This window comes from Cyprinus carpio, chromosome A1 (genome assembly GCF_018340385.1).
Source record: "Cyprinus carpio isolate SPL01 chromosome A1, ASM1834038v1, whole genome shotgun sequence".
NCBI lineage: Eukaryota > Metazoa > Chordata > Actinopteri > Cypriniformes > Cyprinidae > Cyprinus > Cyprinus carpio.
In genome coordinates, this window is record NC_056572.1 from 16,695,514 (window position 1) to 16,710,744 (window position 15,231).

The 15,231-nt window shown below is 39.3% G+C and overlaps 4 protein-coding genes across 5 annotated transcripts in view; all 4 read right to left on the bottom strand.

Annotated features, from left to right (window-relative positions):
* LOC122142461 (coagulation factor X-like) overlaps positions 1-861 on the bottom strand; it is a 30,475-nt gene extending 29,614 nt beyond the window's left edge. The window contains exons 1-2 of the mRNA XM_042753357.1: positions 719-861; positions 373-536 (exon numbers count right to left, since the gene is read on the bottom strand). Coding sequence (XP_042609291.1) covers positions 373-536; positions 719-794 — 240 coding nt within the window. The 5' untranslated portion in view covers positions 795-861. The remainder of the gene's footprint in view (positions 1-372; positions 537-718) is intronic.
* The window catches only part of cul4a (cullin 4A), a 254,693-nt gene that overhangs the window by 111,447 nt on the left and 128,015 nt on the right, over positions 1-15,231 (bottom strand). The window lies entirely within an intron of this gene.
* f10 (coagulation factor X) lies at positions 1,629-7,361 on the bottom strand. Its single transcript, XM_042752952.1, has 8 exons — positions 7,082-7,361; positions 6,702-6,862; positions 4,406-4,430; positions 4,206-4,319; positions 3,985-4,116; positions 3,622-3,911; positions 3,386-3,503; positions 1,629-3,015 (listed from the first exon to the last, which is right to left on the bottom strand). The coding sequence occupies exons 1-8, from the start codon at positions 7,140-7,142 to the stop codon at positions 2,396-2,398; spliced, it is 1,521 nt and encodes a 506-aa protein (XP_042608886.1). The 5' UTR covers positions 7,143-7,361; the 3' UTR covers positions 1,629-2,395.
* On the bottom strand, positions 8,342-11,292 carry f7i (coagulation factor VIIi). 2 transcript variants are annotated; one of them, XM_042753101.1, is made up of 9 exons: positions 11,035-11,155; positions 10,788-10,951; positions 10,680-10,704; positions 10,433-10,521; positions 10,110-10,223; positions 9,907-10,044; positions 9,579-9,682; positions 9,381-9,501; positions 8,342-9,011 (listed from the first exon to the last, which is right to left on the bottom strand). In XM_042753101.1, exons 4-9 carry the CDS (start codon positions 10,455-10,457, stop codon positions 8,395-8,397), a joined length of 1,119 nt encoding a protein of 372 aa, XP_042609035.1. In that variant the 5' UTR covers positions 10,458-10,521; positions 10,680-10,704; positions 10,788-10,951; positions 11,035-11,155; the 3' UTR covers positions 8,342-8,394. The 2 variants fall into 2 exon arrangements, with proteins under 2 accessions (XP_042609035.1, XP_018937216.1); XM_019081671.2 differs by lacking the exon at positions 10,433-10,521 and having other exon boundaries at positions 11,132-11,292.

Sequence of the window (15,231 nt, forward strand, 5' to 3'; positions counted from 1 at the left end):
GCTAGATTTAAATCAGCACAGCCACCGAAGGATCAAACGCAACTGTTTTGAACGAGAACACCTTTTTTAACAACCAAAGAATGGCTGTTTTGTTGCCTGTTGAGGAAGTACAGACGTTTCTCTCGTTGATAGCAGAGTAGCGGATCCAGTGAGAGCTTGATGGGGTGACATGGAATGAAAAAGTTTTTCACGAGTTGCAGCAATAGAGGAGGTGCAACAATAAGAACATGTGAATAATTCCGCCCACACTAAAGAGGGATTAAACTGCAGTGGAAACGCAAACTGAGCCGAGTCATACCACGCAGTGGAAAAGCGCCAATATATACACTGAACAGTGATGTGTGTGTGTGTGATGATCATCAGATGCCGTACTGTCTTCTGGTCGTTCTCAAAGTATTCTCTGGCCTCTTCTTTATTGCATCTTTCCTCAAAGCACTCGCGCTCCAGATTCCCCTGTAGAATTTCCTCCAGCAGAAATGCATTTGCCCGTCTGGAGCGCAGCAGTAGCACATTTGCCCGCTGCCGGGATCGAAACACTGAAACACACCGTGGACTTCAACAAACATCACACTGTGCATGCTTGAAAAATATTCACACCATCTCTGTGGTTTGAGGAACACTAGCAGTGAATGTCCAAATCAAACTGGTTTAAATAGAGCAAAACTAGGACAGGAACAAAAAGTCCAGTGTGACATACAGTTGACAGTCGATCTCTTACCTGTGTGTTGATCTGCAGATGATACATGATGAACGATCAGGATAAAGAACAGCAGCCGGCAAATGAGTGATTCCATCGCAATCAATCAGCAGAAGATTCCAATGCCAGTTAGTCTCATCACAATGATCAGCTGCTTTTCTGTAGCCCCGCCCACAATCAATAGGGTCAATAACATAAGCTTCTCTCCAAAGAGCGTCTTCCTCAGGATACATGTGTCTAACTGTCCTGTACATGACTACAAAATTTAACACACAGGATGTTTCAGAATATGACGTCAGCGCATTGATGCTTTCAGCCCATTAACACGCTGTGATTAAACACTGTTAAATGAGCAAGTCATATTTATTCATTAATGTGTTTCTATTTGATGTCTAAATGGTAAATTGCGAAAATTTCTGTGTGTTTGAAGAGACTGTGTGCTTAGCACTGTGTATCTGGACTCTAGACTGTCAACACGACCTCTGAACTCTTCATCTGTTTGTTTGTGAAAACCTCCACATACGGTTCGCAGCTTAATTTCTCGTCAAGAAACACATTTGACTTTATAATACAAACATGACAGAAACAGCTTATCAAATCAAGCATCGTGTAAATTAAAACTGTGAGACATCTCATTTGGATTATAGTCAGCATGAAACAGCATTGACAAACCAGTTTGGTTAGATTGGTATATAGTTACAGTAAATTGAATGATTAAGAAGCCAAACATGTTTTTCTGTAGAATAACGTCACTGATGAATAATCAACATGAATTAAGACAGTAAAAAGTGTTGATTTACATTGATGTCAGACTCTTCTGAAGCAGCTTTCACATTTGTCTGAGTTTTGTAGACACTGTCAACTTTATTTCTTGTCAGGAAACACATTTGACTTTATATGATAGAAATACAATAGGCTAAAAAACAGTTTATAAAATCAAGTGTCGTCTTTATTAAAACTGAAATCTCATCTGGATGACAGTCAACAGCATTGACAAACCTTCCATAATGTGACATTTCAGACCAAAACAAGATCCAACTAGAAATAACATTACTTTATCAATGAGGATTTTATTATATTGTTCATAAACCAGAGTAAGTTATGGTGCATTCAAGTCCTCCTGGAAAATTTGAATAAATGAGTTGGAAAAGCGTAATTATGTCATCAGCTGCATTCATGTCACTTTGGTCAGAGCAAAATGGTGACGTACAATATAAAATTCATATTTATTTAACTAAAACATTTATTCTAAAACATTATGAATAAAAATATGCTTTGATAGTGTTTTTCTTTTGTAAGTTGTTATTCAATTTATGAAGGCTCTATAAATTCAAATATTCAAATAGTAACGTATTTTCTATCGTCATTGTCAAGGCAATGGTATTTTATACATGCAACTTAGTTTTATTGAAAACATATCAATTTGAATTTGTTTTAACAAATTTTCCATCAATACAGATGCTGCATCCAATGCATCCTAAATATTTTCTCACTGTTGACCCAACTCAGATCAAAGAAAGTTTAGAGCTTTCCACTCATAATTACAATTTTGTGTGCATTCAACTAATAAATACAAACTATCCAACATCACTTGAATGCACCATTTATACATGCATATAAAAGATTATTAAGACAAACAGAATAATGACATTGATGAATCAAAATGAATTAAGATAGTAAATAGTATTGATTTTTTCTTTAGACTCTTCGTATGGGTGTCTTCTGAAGCAGCTCTCGCTTTGGTCTGGGTTTTAGAGAAGCTTCCATCTGTGGCATGACTTTGGACATGGCATTATGGATCCACGTGATGTACTTGGAGACCTGCGTGTAGACGCCGTACTTGCCCTTCCGTGCACATCCTTCACCCCAGCTCACCACGCCTGTGACGAACCATGTGTTTTTGTAGCGTGTCACATGTGGCCCACCGCTATCACCCTGACACGCGTCTTTCTCCTCTTGGTCGTATCCGGCACAAAACATGCGGGTGGAGATTTTAAACTTACTGGACTCAATACACTTGCTGCGGTCGACGTATGGCACCGTTAACTTCTGGAGGATGGTGGACTGAAGGCCGCCCTCACGCACGCGACCAAAACCACTCACCATGCCATCCTCCTGATGCATCAGTACACGCTCAGCGAAGTCGTGCTCTGGCAGGCAGGCAGGGATGATGAATTTGGTGAATTTGATGGGTTTGCTGAGCTTGATGAGAGCGATGTCATTGTGATAGGTGTCAGCCATGTAGTTCTTGTGAATCAGAATCTCGTCTACATCGTGCGTGACCTCTCGACCCTCATTGACCAGCGTGTCAAACTCACCTGATAGGAAAACACAAACAGGAATATCTCATTTGTTTATCCTAGATCGATGTAAGGGTAGATGGAGACTTTTACTGAATTCTGCATGATGTTTCTCCTGATGTCTAGTGACTCATTTGGGTATGCTTTTCTTTCTTTCTTTCTTTCTTTCTTTATAGATAAATGAAAAACCAGCATTAATTTAGTATCATTGAGATACTGTTATAGTATTTAAAGGAGTCATGAACTGAGAAATCAAATTTCCTTTGACCTTTTAACATATAACAAGTCAATACACTATAAAAACATTCAGAGCTCAAAACTTTCTTGTTAGTTTAACAGCATTAATTTGTCACAAATTTTGAAGTCTTAAGGACATATAAAGTCGTACCTAAAACCACGCGGGTGGAGAGTGACTGATTCATGCAGTGAGCGGCCGACAAGACAAAGTACTCATTTAAGATGGTGCCACCACAGAAGCCAGTGTTGTCTTCATTAATAAGAAGAGCCTGAGAGAAAGTTAGATGTCAACGATATCACAACCAAACTGGCATATTTCATATTTCCAAAAAAGGTTTCATGCAAAAGAAGACTAAAACTAAGAAGAACCCAATTATAAGTCTCTACCTGCCATGGACACTCTCCAGGAAGACAGTCTACACCATTCACGATTAGCGTGTTTCCCCCAGATGATTCAGGCAGAATTGGTTCCTCCTCCTCCACTGGATTGATGATCTCCGGCTCGAAGAGGCCAAACATGCTGTTTGTCTCATTGCTGGGAGGGTTTGTGAAATCTACGACAGGCTCGACGGTGGTCACTACATGCATCTCCTCTTCATTCTCAGTGCTGTTGATGTGTATGTTGTTTAAGATGCTTCTGGTCTTCTGAAGATGGACGGTGCCACATTTAAAAGGATCTAAAACAGAATTTTTTTTGAACTGAGGATAATTGGTGGATAAACATCTCTCCTACATCAGAACATCATTTACCATTAGAAAGACACGACTTCCCATTAGAGGCCAGCTGGTAGCCTTTAGCACATGAACAGGTGACGTAATTCTGCTCCACCCTGCAGAAATGATCACAGCCTCCGTTTTCACTCTCACAGAGCGCAAGAATAACTGCAAGAAGACACACAGGAGAGAAACTCAACAGCATTGACGGTTTGATGGTCTGTTGTGTGATTACTGAACAACATGAGGCTCTTTACCAATCTCACAGTTGTAGCCCTTAAACCCTTGTTGACAGAAACAAGTGTATGACCCGATCGTATCTTTACACTCGCCGGCATTGAGACATGGGTGGGACAAACACGCATCTCCATCTGAATAGACAAACACACAAGCACTCACATCAAGACTGACTTTACCATTAAAACAGAACTGAACCAAAGGATTGTTACAGACTCACCAAAATACACGTGCCAGAACTCATCCTGAGATAAAACAGAAGAACATATCCATCAGATGAAATAAACACACTTAACATGCTCATGCACTTTGATTTATTTGAACTGCATTAATTTTGATGTTTGTATTCATTGGAGTAGACCTTAGTAAGCTTAGATGCCATATTGAATTTAACAAAGATAAAAACGAGGCTGTGAGGGATAGACTTACAGTACTTATGATGGCACTTGCTGTATAAAGGTCATAGATTATGTCATTTTCAAAACTGCTTTTATGTAGTGTTTTTCAATTTTTGGGGAAAATTGTACCCATCACTAGCTATCTGTCCATCCAAAGTTGCAAATTTTACTTACATGTGCAAAATTAGAATATCGCATAAAACATTTGCAAATCCCATGTGTTCAAAAGAACAAAATAGTCACTTCCTGGGAAACTGGCACAAATCTGAATCATGCTCTCATGAGACGGCGTTCTGAATGTTAACTTTAAAACAGATCCTCGCGCTAATTTGTCCCGAGGACTTGTTTCTGACTCTGGATTTGAAAGACACATACTTTCATATCCAGATATCCCCTACCTGTCACAGACCGTTCTTGAGATTCACATTCAAGGGTATGGCCTATCAATATATAGTCCCTTCTTTCAAAGTATGCGGAAACGGCTCTTTCCCTACTGAGACAGATGGAAATCCGCATTTTGAACTACCTCAACGACTGGTTAGTACTAGCCAGTCAGAAAGGGGACCTATCACTCACAGGTCACTGTTGCCCAACCATCTGCAACACCTTGGGTTGAGAATCAATTTAACCAAAAGTATTCTGACTCCCAGAAACTAGTCATGACAGATGGCTCCAGTTTGGGGCTGGGGAGCTCTGTATGAGGGCAATCCGGCATTCGGCTCCTGTTTGATCCACGAGCAACGCCTACACATCAACTGCCTTGATGAACAATGATGAACTGCCTTTAACTGTCATTTTGCATTATTGACACACTGTTTTCCTAATTAATGTTGTTCAGTTGCTTTGACGCAATCTTTTTTGTTTAAAGCGCTATATAAATAAAGATGACTTGACTTGACTTGACTTGAAATGATGGCTGTTTTTCTGTCCCGAAATACCTTCTGGCCAGCCTTAAAGGGGCACCACCTCCTGGTCCGTTCAGACAACACGACTGTGGTAGCATATATCAGTCGCCAAGGCAGCCTCAGGTCACGTCCCCTTTACAGGTGACTTGGTGTCTCCTGTTTTGGGCACAGAGCAAACTCCTCTCACTAAGGAGGAACCAAGTTTGGTTCCCAGGGATGATTCAGCTGCTGTCAGCAGCCCAGTTGGCGATACTGCTGAGGAGAGACCTTCTCTCACAAGGACAGGGCAAAATTTGGCATTCCCAGCCATAGCTGTGGAGCTTCCATGTCTGGCCAGCTCCCCGCGAGAGTCACCAATCCCATTTTAGAGGCTAGAGCGCCGTCTACAAGACATCTCTACGCTCTCAAGTGGTCAACCTTCTGTGGCTGGTGTTCAGTATGAAGCCAACACAACATGAAGTGAACGTTCGAAAGGGAACGCTCCCGTTACTGATGTAACCCCGCTTCCCTGAGAAAAGGGAACGAGCATTGCCGTGCTATAAGCTGCATGTGAAACTATGACTGTTGCTTCGGTTGAGTGATTCTAATGAAATGGCGCTCTGAGCCGACTTATATAGAGCGCCACTGGTTTGTGCAGCTACACAAATGTTAACAAATCAGGCTTCAGTACCAGGCTAAACAGGAGTTTTCCCCCATATGCAACACTTGTTCCCTTAACTCAGGGAACCGAGGTTACATCAGTAACCAGAGCATTATATTGCATTTAGATCATGTGATACAGTTCTGGAGGTGATTATACCAAATCATTTTGCAACTCTCTCAATCTCTGCTCTGGTTAGTCCAGTTATCTAGTCACGTGATCTGTTTCGGCAAAGTCACATTAGTTCTTTTATGGACATCAAGGAGTTTATTTGGTAAATTTGTTTCCATCATAGATTATGCACGACTTCTTACTGGATAAAAAATTAACCAACTTAATTGAGCGCGCAATTTTTTTTTTTTTTTTTTTTTTGCATTTCAATGCAGTATTTATTACATTTTTTTGTGATATCCAAAAATTTGCATTAAAAGTAGGTGGATAGAAACAGCTTATGTTTGCGACCATTATGACTCTGGTATTTTGGGCCTAAGGTGGTATATATGATTTTCTGATTGTTTTCAATAAAATATTTAAAAAAATAAAACCAGTGAACCGAATAAGCAAGCCACTGACCGTCTTTTTAACATCCTCAAAGATTTCTCTGGCTTCCTCATAACTGCAGCGCTCCTCAACACACTCACGCTCCATGTTTCCCTTTTTCATCTCCTCGAACATGGTGTTGGCACGCCTGCGCCGGCTCAGGACCTGACTGGCATCTTGAGTATGGAGAAAGACTAGAGAAACACATGACATCATCATTATCATCAAAGCCTTCCTCTACCAGAGACTGACAGCAGCAAAAGAGCAGAGTGTTGAGAAATAAACCAAACCCATTAATACAGATAAACTCACTCTGACATTGATTAGACCTTAAATAACAAACCTTCAGGTCAGAAACAGAGAAATATGAGTCATTCTGAATCTGCAGTCTGTTCATTCAAGACAACACTCACCTTCTGAGTTCACACAGTGTATTAGAAACAAGAAAAGAAAATTCCAGAAGACCCAAGACATTGTCGTTTGTCAGCGTTCAGCTCTTTCACATTAGAAGATCGTTCAGAAAACAAACAGAAGGTCAATGAACTGAATGCTGGGAAAGAGAGACACAGGAACAGGGGGAGGAGAAACTGACAAGAGGACAAAGTGAAAAGCACCAACATTTGCTCAAATAAAGAGGCAACTGTGACGTTGTTTACATTCACGACACATGTGATATTTCAGTTTAGAGCTCATTAAACTACATGAATCCTCTCTGATGAATTCATGACGTTCTCTACACAAACACAGAAATTTGAGAACCACAGCCAAGCAGAAGCTTATCAGGGAATAACTTGGCTCTGTTTCTCACACAAAACATTTGATGTCAGAAGACATGAATATAGTGCAGAAGACAGAAGACATAAGTGCAGTCCTCATGAACACATTTTAGTAATGTCAGTGATTCATAAAGTGTCTAATGGTAATGCATTTACATTTATTTATTTAGCAGATGCTTTTATGCAAAATAACTTACAAATGAGGAATACAAGTGAATGATCTTAAAGAACTGGTGATGCAATGGTGGTAAAACAAGTGAACAACTGCCTCTTTGTCAGTTTAATCAGCTAAAGATTTTCTGTCCTCTTTAAAGGTCACAGAGATGAAGATGAGCTGTTAACTTTCTTTTATTGGAATATCTGAACTTTATCTGTATTTTATTCACCTTATTTTTCGATGTGGAAGCAAGCTGTTTTCTGTCAGACTTCTGCTTCATTAGCCGCGGTAGGGAAATAACAAGAATAAAAAATGCAGTAAAAGGTAAAATTGTTTGTGAGACAACCCAGTGTGTTTATAATTAAGACAACACATAAAAATAATATGATAAGACACACCAGTTTGCAATATTAAGCAACAAAATGAGCTGTTTTGTAAAGCTAAAATTAGCTGGAAGCGGATGACACCAGAAGCCAGACATATTAAATTTACAAATGGCTGTGCGTGCTCTTATGGGAAAAATAAGGTGGATAGAGACTAATATAATGTAAACAAAATGTGCGTGACCCTGTGTAGGGTCAGATGTAAGATGTTCTGCACATTAGACCAGAGCAAAATCTGCACAAGAAAATCAATGCAGTTTCAGTTAATGACTAACTGTTCCTCAAACATGCCTGAATTATCCCTAAAACATAAACACATGAAGATCAGACGCATGAATGAGAAAAGCACACGTAAACTCAGAGTAATGGTTTTATTTCAAAGCTCATCACATTAACCTCTGGTAGAGACATTATTTGTGAGTGGATGGAAATCCACTGATATTAAGTGGCTTGATGGGTGTTTTCATAACCATCTCAAGCCATTTCAAAAAGTTGGCCACTTTGGTGTAAATCCTATAGTTCCCAGGCTGACTGCAGCCTTTACCCCATGACACAACACCTGTCAGGAAGGATGTTCCCTCATAGCGTGTGACGAGTGGACTGCCATCATGTCCTCTGCAGGACTCGTGGCTGCCCTCAGTGTAACCCGCGCAGAACATGTTTGTAGTGATGTTAACGCCACTCTTCACTACACACTGTGCTGTGGGGAACAGAGGTACAGCCAGCCGCTGCAGTGTGGCAGATGATGGGGCTTTAAGGCCTTTGGACGGAGGGATGTTGTCCCCTGGAGTTCGCTTGCCCCATCCGCTAAGCGTGTGGAAGCGGATGGCCTCAAGCTCATTCTGTGCCAGGTGTGGTGTGGGCAGGCAAACAGGCACGGCGTACACTGAGCGCTTGGGTTCTTCAGAAAGCTGTATAAGGGCCAAGTCGCTATCCAGTGACACAGGGTCATAGTTCTCATGGATAATCACACGAGTGACATTATACGCCTCCTCCGAGCCGTCCATAACATCCAGGTCATGATCACCTGAGGACAAACCAACTTTATAGCTTTACAGCTGAAAATGAAGTTGTTTCACTGTTATTTTCCTGTTTATTTCTGTGAAGCTGCTTTTAAACACTGGTATTGTATAAAGCACTGGTTCTGAATTCCAGTCCTGGGGACCCCTTGCTCTGCACATTTTGCATGTCTCCCTTGTTTAACACACCTAATTCAGATCATCAGCATCAGAGATCTGTGAACTGAACTGAGTGTATCAGATAAGAGAGACATTAAAAAAAATGTGCAAGAGCAGTGGGTCCCCAGGACCGGAATTGAGAACCACTGGTATAAAGCACTACAGAAATAAATGTAACTTGACTTTACAACCCACAATGACAGAAACACTTCATATACCTGTAATAACCTTCAAATGCTTTGTGTCTTTCTGATGAACACAGTGAGCAGCAGTTATGACCCAGTTATCATCCAGAAGAGCCGCTCCACACAGACTCTCACCATTATAATCTATCAACACCTGAGACAAATAATACACTCATCAATCATTCAGTAATTCAGTAAATCAATTGATGTGCTGTGCACATTTACAGTTACCTGCCAAGGACAGTGACCTCTGGGACACTGAATTCCACCCACAAACTCTTTTTGGGAATGAACGGTGCTCTTCTGAAGTGGAACCTTTCCACATGGATATTCAACTGCAGATGATAACATAACAGATTTGAAATAGAAATAGAAAGTTTGGCAAGAGAAATGTTGAATGTTGGCTTGACAAAAGCTTGCCTGTTGGAGTGCCTGTTGACAGTTTTATACGCCTTGTATACAGTAATTTGAATACTTTGCAAGTTTGGAGAGATCTGAACGTCTGTAAAGTTTTTGTCATTTTTTATTCTCCGGCTCATAAACATAGGACTTTTCCCACCTTCAGCAACACAAGACATCCCATCAGCTCCCAGAGTGTATCCTGCGGCGCATCTGCATGCACGTCTGGGTCCGGAAGCATCACAGAACTGCTCACAGCCTCCATTCACATACTGACACTTAAGCGTCTCCTCAAACCCTATTCAAAACAGCAACGTTATATGACCTGCTGCTTATTTCACAAGTGTCTTGATGTTCACGTACCCTTTTCACAGTATTTGCCCTCAAAGCTCTCCAGACACAGGCAGTAGTAGGTGTTGGCTAGATAGATGCATGTGCCATTGTTCTTGCATGGATTGGTCAAGCAGGGCTCCTTAGCTTATTTAAACATAATTACAAGCATAAAATCAAGCAAACATTTGACATGGAATCACCTACATTTGGAAAATGTTCATCATGAACTGAGCTGAAACAGAATAAAAGCAATAAAAAAAAAAACTGACATCAGAATCCAACTTCAAAGAGATTTAGCATTTAGAGCGACAGACGACAAAACTGCAGTGCACTTTTAATAAACAGAATATTACTGTGTGTTGGTGTCGCTGGTATCATTAGCCTACAGTCAGTGGCGTGCACGTTCTACCGAGGGGGACCCTCGTGCCCTTGGAATGCGCATCTGTGCACAGCACTGATTACACATTGTTCTTAGTGTGAAAGGGCTTTAATACTGTATTATTTTAATATCGTTGGCACTTTCATCAAAACAGTAATAATAAAAATAAAATGTCAGAAATAAATTTATATGACTACGTTTAATTTGACACATAAACTCACCGGAGTAACTCAGCCAAAACTGCTTCTGCAAAAGAGAAACGGAACATTTTCAACGTTTAAAAATAAAATATCAAATGAATAACAGGATTGAGAATGACGTAACGTTACCGTCTTCTCGTCATCCTCGAACACCTCGCGCGCTTCCTCATAGTCGCAGATTTCTTCAATGCACTCGCGCTGAAGATCCCCGCGCTTTATCTCCTCGAAGAAGCCGGAGTTTGCGCGCCTGACGCGCTGCAGCACCGAGCTGGCGTCATCTTTATCAAGAAACACTGAAAACAACAAGAACTAAACTTTGACACGCACATCATTTAACAGGTTGTCAGTAACGATAAACGAGCGACGTGACACTCACGAACACTCCCGTCACTGTGCGCAAGCAAGTTGATCTGAGCAGTTTAGCTCGTGTCGCGTCGCTCGCGGTTCTTTCAAATATTATTTTGCCTTCTTACCACCGCTTGATCCGTGAAATATCAGGACAAACACTAGCACAACAGCACGAGTTTTCATGTTCAAGCAGACGCGAGAGTGCTCAACAGTTTCCTCAGACCACTCGATTCGGTGCAAAGGGCTTGATTGTACTGAGCAGATGTGAGACTTCACGAGGTTCAAGACATTCAAACAAGCCCCCCACCCCCCACATTCTACTTTTCAGACTTTGATTTAAAAGTATCATATAGACATTTTTATGTTAGAAAGCATGCATTACAAATTAGTCAAAGTTTAACTATTAGAAATTGTATTAAGTATTTTTCCGATGTCATACAAACAATAAAGAGGAGGATGATACGTGTAAACACACACACACTGGTTTCCATGTTTTATGGGGATATTTTTTATTTATACCAAACAAGGTCATAATCATATCTAGAACATTACATTATTGTTTTGAGAAAAATATTGCGACCAGATCACTATGGTAATGATAAAGGAACTAAATTAATACGATTTTTTTGTAAAGTAGGCTAATAAATCAACTGCAAATAATATTTTTAGCCATTTTAAAATATGCACCCATTCAATTTGAGTTGAATTCCTAATATCTTGAAAGCGCAAGACAGACAAATGCTATTGTCGTCACAATAATTATGAATTACATGAATCATGTAAATGTCAGCCCAACTTTCAATTCAAAACAGCGGAATTTGACAAAAAAAAGGAGAGAAAAAAAGGAGAGAAAAAAAGAAAGTCGAAAAGTTTAAATCACTGATAATACAGTTTTGCCGACTGTTGCTATAGTAAGTAATTCTTACATTCAACATTAACAGCAAGTCAAAAGGGGTAAGCTTTCAACTGTACAACCTATGCATTTTTTTCTCTTCTCTTTAGAACATTAAAACTGTTCAGGTAATTTCAGTGGTAGGCTATGATACATATTAATGTATTAAAATCATAAATCTCAACTCCCCGTGATAGTGCGCAAATATTTCTGCCAGTTTGCACTCGTTGTCAGCCTCTGCTTTTCTGCAACAGACTGAAGCCTCCGTGTGAATTCAGCGTGCCTTACATTCAGTTAATAAATTAAAAAATAAGCTTTATTTTTGCATTGGCCCATGGAAACTTTAATGAACACACTTGACTTGGCAAAAAAAATCGCAGGGGACAAATTTATGTTTTATTAAAAAAAATGTGCGCGCACACACATTATGTTAATAAAAGAAATATGCTGCAATATGCTGCAATTTTCTGGAGTTATTTTTATGATTGTTTGGACAGTCTCAAGCTCTATCTTAAACTTCTCAAAATACAGTCAGCTTCAGATTAGTTTTAATCTATGCACTCACAAAAAATAACGTAATCTTTATCTAATTCTGATTGGGTGAGCAAAACTGATTTGCCTGGAGCCGGCCCTGGGATATTCCATAGGCGTAATGGTTTTTATACTGTACAAAGTGTATTTTATTCCCCTAACCCTACCCCCAGGGCTGGACTGGGATAAAAAAATCAATTTTTTTGGTCCAGGTGGCCCACAACCACTTCGATATACACTATACCAATCAAAAGTTTTTGAACAGCAAGATTTTTAATGTTTTTTTTTTAAAGAATTCTCTTCTGCTCACCAACCATTTATTTGATCCAAGATATAGCAAAAGCAGTAATATTGTGAAATATTTTTATTATTTAAAATAACTTTTATATTTGAATATATTTTAAAATGTAATTCATTCTTGCGATTTCACAGCAGAATTTTTAGCATCATTATTCCAGTCACATGATCCTGCAGAAATCATCCAAATATTCAGAAAAAAAAAAAAACATTTATTATTATTATTATTGAAAACAGCTGATTATAATTTTTTTCAGGTTTCTTTGATGAATAGAAAGTTCAGAAGGACAGCTTTTATCTGAAATATAAATCTTTGTAACATTATAAATGTCTTTATCATCACTTTTGATCAATTTAAAGCATCCATGCTAAATAAAAGTATTAATTTTTATCACCACCCCCCCCCTAAAAAAAAAAAAACTGACTCTTTTTTGAATGGTACAGTATTTGTATAATGTTACAAAAGCTTTTTATTTCAAATAAATACTGATCTTTGGATCTTTCCATTGGATCTTTCTTACTGTTCAAAAAATTTTGACTGGTAGTGTAGGCTATTTATGTAGCCCATGTATCACACTCATATCACAACTTGTTTTGGATAAGAATAAAATGTCAAGTACGACAATTTACCGTCTTTTTTAATTTAAAATAAGCTTTATTTGCATTGGCCCATGGAAACTTTAATGAACACACTTGACTTGGCAAAAAAATCGCGGGGGACAAATTTATGTTTTATTAAAAAAATGTGCGCGCACACACATTATGATAGGTTAGATGCCTGCTTCTGTTGCGAGTCTCTATCAAGAACTTTACTGATTTAACTACTCTCTTGTTCTCCTTCTGCCTGGCTCTTTGGCCCCCATCACTCACCGCAGATCAAGCCTGTTCTTGAAAAACCTGTTGTAAAAATGTGGGAAAAGCCGATGAGGAAGAAGGTGGGGTGAAGCGATCTTTTTATAGGCGGAGCAAAATAGGCTACTTCATCGCTCCGTCTATAGCGCATTGTGATTGGACGCTTACACTGGAGAAAAACAATAAGCCACTGGCTGCTTGCAGTCCCTGCGTGATGGTCCTTGGCAAAAAAAAAACAAAAAAAAAAAAAAAAAAAAAAAAAAAAAAACATTCTGTCAGCCCCTTAGGGGCGTCGGCCCACCGGGCCCGTTATGCCTGATTACCAATTCAGCCCTGCCTTCCCCTCACACAAAACTTTCTGGATTTTTTCGATTTTCAACACTCTCAAAATGATGTGTTAACACATTTTTTGTTTTGACTATTTTAACACACTTTCAGACATACAGACTTTACTGGTAAATTACCGTAAAGAGATCATGTGTGAACCAATTCTTTTCAAAAATAGAACCGGTAAATTCTTTCCTGCAATTTACCAGTAAGTTTGCTCTGTATGAACGCAGAATGAAGATTACAGGTATTAGCACGTACAAATTCAGAATGCGCTGACTTACTGTAAGACCATCTGCTCTGAGCAAACAGGCTTGTTTGAGCTGTGGCTAGCCTCGCCTGAAATTTAAACAAAGAGTAGGTGGCTGCAGTGAGGGGTGGAGTGAAAGAAGTGCAGTCAAGATGGGTCCTGACCTCTCGAAGTGGAACAGACACCTATGAGATCAAAGGCGGATATCGCGTTATTCACACTCATGCGCTGTGTTGCTGATAAACATGAATTCCCATCATGCTTTTGTTCAGTGCAGCTGGGGGAGAGCAACTGTGCTCGACTGCACGGCTGTCGCAAGAGATTTTTACATTTACATTTTGAATTACAATTGGGGGATACATAAAGCGATTCTTCTTAAAGAGGCAAACAAACACAGGAAGTGCTTGTAATACCAAGTTTTAGACATTTTTCAAATAAGTACAAGCTAGAAAGAGAAACAAAACTAGAGGTATTTCGTATTGCTTGGCGGGAAAGTAACCTATCCTACAGAAAAGCATTAAAAACTGCTAGATCTGATAGTTGAAAACAAACATAACCCCTGGTATTTATTCAATACAGTGGTTAAATTAACGAAAAATAAAGCATCAACAAGTACTGACATTTCCCAACAGCACAGCAATAATGACTTTATAAACTAATTTACTTCCAAGATCGATACTATTAGAGATAAAATTGTAACCATGCAGCCGTCAGCTACAGTATTGCATCAGGTGGTGTACTATAGATCCCCTCAGGAACAGTTCCACTCATTCTGTACTATATGAGAGGAAGAGTTGTATAAACTTGTTAAATCATCTAAACCAACAACATGTATGTTAGAACCCATTCCATCTAAGCTCCTAAAAGAGGTGCTTCCAGAAGTCATAGATCCGCTTCTGACTATTATTAATTCATCATTGTCATTAGGATATGTCAGCAAAACCTTCAAACTGGCTGTTATTAAGCCTCTCATCAAAAAAACATAACTTGACCCTAAAGAACTAGTAAATTACAGACCGATCTCTAATCTCCCCTTTCTGTCTAAGATACTAGAAAAGGTAGTATCCTCACAATTA

Coding starts and splice junctions, on each gene's coding strand:
- f7i (XM_019081671.2), bottom strand. CDS start 11,189: ATGAAAACTCGTGCTGTTGTGCTAGTGTTTGTCCTGATATTTCACGGA. Junction 10,952..11,131: donor ATTTCACGGATCAAGCGGTG/GTAAGAAGGCAA, acceptor TGTTGTTTTCAG/TGTTTCTTGATAAAGATGAC. Junction 9,502..9,578: donor GAGGTCACTGTCCTTGGCAG/GTAACTGTAAAT, acceptor TATTTGTCTCAG/GTGTTGATAGATTATAATGG.
- f10 (XM_042752952.1), bottom strand. CDS start 7,142: ATGTCTTGGGTCTTCTGGAATTTTCTTTTCTTGTTTCTAATACACTGT. Junction 4,320..4,405: donor GTTCTGGCACGTGTATTTTG/GTGAGTCTGTAA, acceptor TTGTCTATTCAG/ATGGAGATGCGTGTTTGTCC. Junction 3,504..3,621: donor CTGGAGAGTGTCCATGGCAG/GTAGAGACTTAT, acceptor ACTTTCTCTCAG/GCTCTTCTTATTAATGAAGA.